The sequence below is a fragment of the Pseudorasbora parva genome, chromosome 6, assembly GCF_024679245.1.
Source record: "Pseudorasbora parva isolate DD20220531a chromosome 6, ASM2467924v1, whole genome shotgun sequence".
NCBI classification, from domain to species: domain Eukaryota; kingdom Metazoa; phylum Chordata; class Actinopteri; order Cypriniformes; family Gobionidae; genus Pseudorasbora; species Pseudorasbora parva.
The window spans coordinates 49,530,863-49,533,324 of record NC_090177.1 but is presented as its reverse complement, the minus strand read 5'-3'; the positions used below and the strand labels follow the sequence as shown (position 1 = coordinate 49,533,324).

The window sequence follows — 2,462 nt, the reverse complement described above, 5'->3', positions numbered from 1 at the left end:
ACTCCTCTATATCTTCATCCCCCGCCTCGATGTCGAACTCATCTGGCTCCTCAGAACCAGAGAGCACGAGCATCGGACCACCCACCCCGGGGGAAGAAGCCGCAGCGCGGGCTTCCACACGGGGAGGACGGTCATCTGAACTGTCAGTGGATGATTGAGAAAGTGCCTCAGCAGTCTCAATCTCCGCTGACAAATCCAGTTGTGAACCCCATGATCTGCGACGCCGAGCCGCCTCGGCGACTGCAGGTCCAGAACCACGGGGTTCACGGGGCTGACCGCCGTCATTAAAAACGGCCAGCCGCGAGCGAAGCACCTTGAGTGTGAGCTTCTCACAATGCTCACAAGCGGCTCCCTCGAGAGCTGCACACCCAAACAAAGAACACAGAACGAATGTGTGTCCGCACCCGACATGAATCGAGGGCACGGAGGCACACACTGCCTGAAATCAGTGCTTTTAGTCGCAGTTTTTTTTAGTCGTAATATATAAATGTACTGCTATATAGTGGACGTACAACAATAAATAGACAGACAATATACACATAGCGTTATTGCTGAAGAGCGATAACTGATGCTACTATGCGCCGGCCATCCCTTTATAGCTTCCGATGATGCCGTCACATCTACGTCATGACGTTGCACCAATCAGGATTGGACAAGTTTCATTCATACTTCAGATGCGTTGATGCTTAGGGAGCATCCCCAATTCGTCGTTTCAACGCAGTGCGAAGTTCCCTCGATATAGGGAACTTGGTTTTCATGAAACTTTGTTTTGGCCATGCAATAACACCCTTCACATGGACATATGAGAATAAAAAGGTCTAAGGGTGTAATGAGGTTCTTTGATGAAAGGAAGGTAGAAGACAGGGGTCGGCTTTGACTGGGACTGAACTCTTTGTTCAGTCTTTTCAAAACAAATAACAACCACGTGTGTGTGTGATAACTCAGTTTCTCCATGATGGATCGCTCCTTCTCAATCAGACACTCTGTGTCAGTCTCTCAGGTTCTCTGCTGTGCACGCAAAGTCCCAGTCCAACTCTCTCTCCCGGCCGCGGCTTAAATGTGCTCTCTCCCTGCCAATCACTGCAATCAGAAACAGGTGTTCGTCATCTGTGCTTGACCTACTTACCTGCCGCTCCGCTCTGAGCTCTCTCCCGCTGCAGACCTCGCAGAACCACGCCCCCTTTGCCACAAAGGGCAAAATAGCCCTGATTACGATTCAGTGTTAAATAAGTGGGATAATAACATTCATTATTATACCATAAAGTAACTAAAAAAAATGTAATTCACTGCTTGTACTGAAATTAGTGGTAGAGCCATCATTTTCTATTTAAGATGTATGACTTTTTAATCCATTAACATGAAAAAGTATTTGTATTTAACATCATTGGTAATAATGAATATAACTACATTGGTTTGTATGAACATGACATACTGCATTTAACAGATCAGGAATGATTAGGTCCATAATAATTGTTTGTTTATTACGGTAGCCTTTCATGTACATAACGCACACAACATAACAAGCAAGTGATTGCACATACTAATAATATTTAAAGAGGCAAACAATACAATAACAGTGTCTTCTTTTTAACAGATCTGAGGATTGTGCTTTTGGGCAACACTGGATCAGGAAAAAGTGCATCGGGAAACACCATCCTGAACGAAGACCTTTTGGATGTGAAACACTCTCCAGGATCAGTTACAGTGAAGTGTATAAAACAAGAAGCAAATGTGGGTGGACGCACCATATCAGTTATTGACTGTCCAGGTCTGTCTGACACCCGAGACAATAAAGAGATGCTGCAGACTGTAACAGGGGAGTGTATGCGCCTGTCTTATCCTGGGCCTCATGCCTTTCTGCTGGTCATGAAACTGGGTGTGAAATTCACAGAGAAGGAAAAGAATGTTATAAAATGGATTCAGGAAACCTTTGGAGAAGATGCCGTGAACTACACCATCATTCTGTTCACTCATGCTGATGTGCTGAAGGCCAAGACTTTAGAGAGATATATCAGTGGAAGTGAAGAGCTGAAGCAATTGATCAAGACCTGCTGGGGCCGATATCACGCGTTCAACAATGAGAGCAGATATAATCGAGATCAGGTTAAAGAGCTGCTGCAAATGGTAGACAAAATGGTCCTTTTTAATGGAGGGGGGCACTATGCTTTTCAGAAATAAATAAACCCAGGACATGATACAAGCTCTATTGTAGCTTTGTGCCCGTACGAACATTATCCTAATTTTGACTACATTAACAGGCAATTATTTTGAGATTGTCAGTAATATTAACTTTAATGTTAATAGAAATGCTTTCGTATAATACAGATATTTGTATGAGTTAACTGTCTTTTACTTTTCCTCTTACGTGCAGAAATTACATCTTTCTTGTACATTATATTTGTATTTGCGTCGCGAGCACAAATAACCTGATATCGTTTTGAAATTATTTTATTAACTTGAAA

At 43.3% G+C, this 2,462-nt stretch overlaps 1 protein-coding gene across 1 annotated transcript; it reads left to right on the top strand.

Annotated features, from left to right (window-relative positions):
• The first annotated feature begins 409 nt into the window (after positions 1 to 409).
• Positions 410 to 2,178, top strand: LOC137079564 (GTPase IMAP family member 9-like). The gene is made up of 2 exons (XM_067447513.1): positions 410 to 428; positions 1,595 to 2,178. Exons 1-2 carry the CDS (start codon positions 410 to 412, stop codon positions 2,176 to 2,178), a joined length of 603 nt encoding a protein of 200 aa, XP_067303614.1.
• Positions 2,179 to 2,462: the final 284 nt, after the last annotated feature.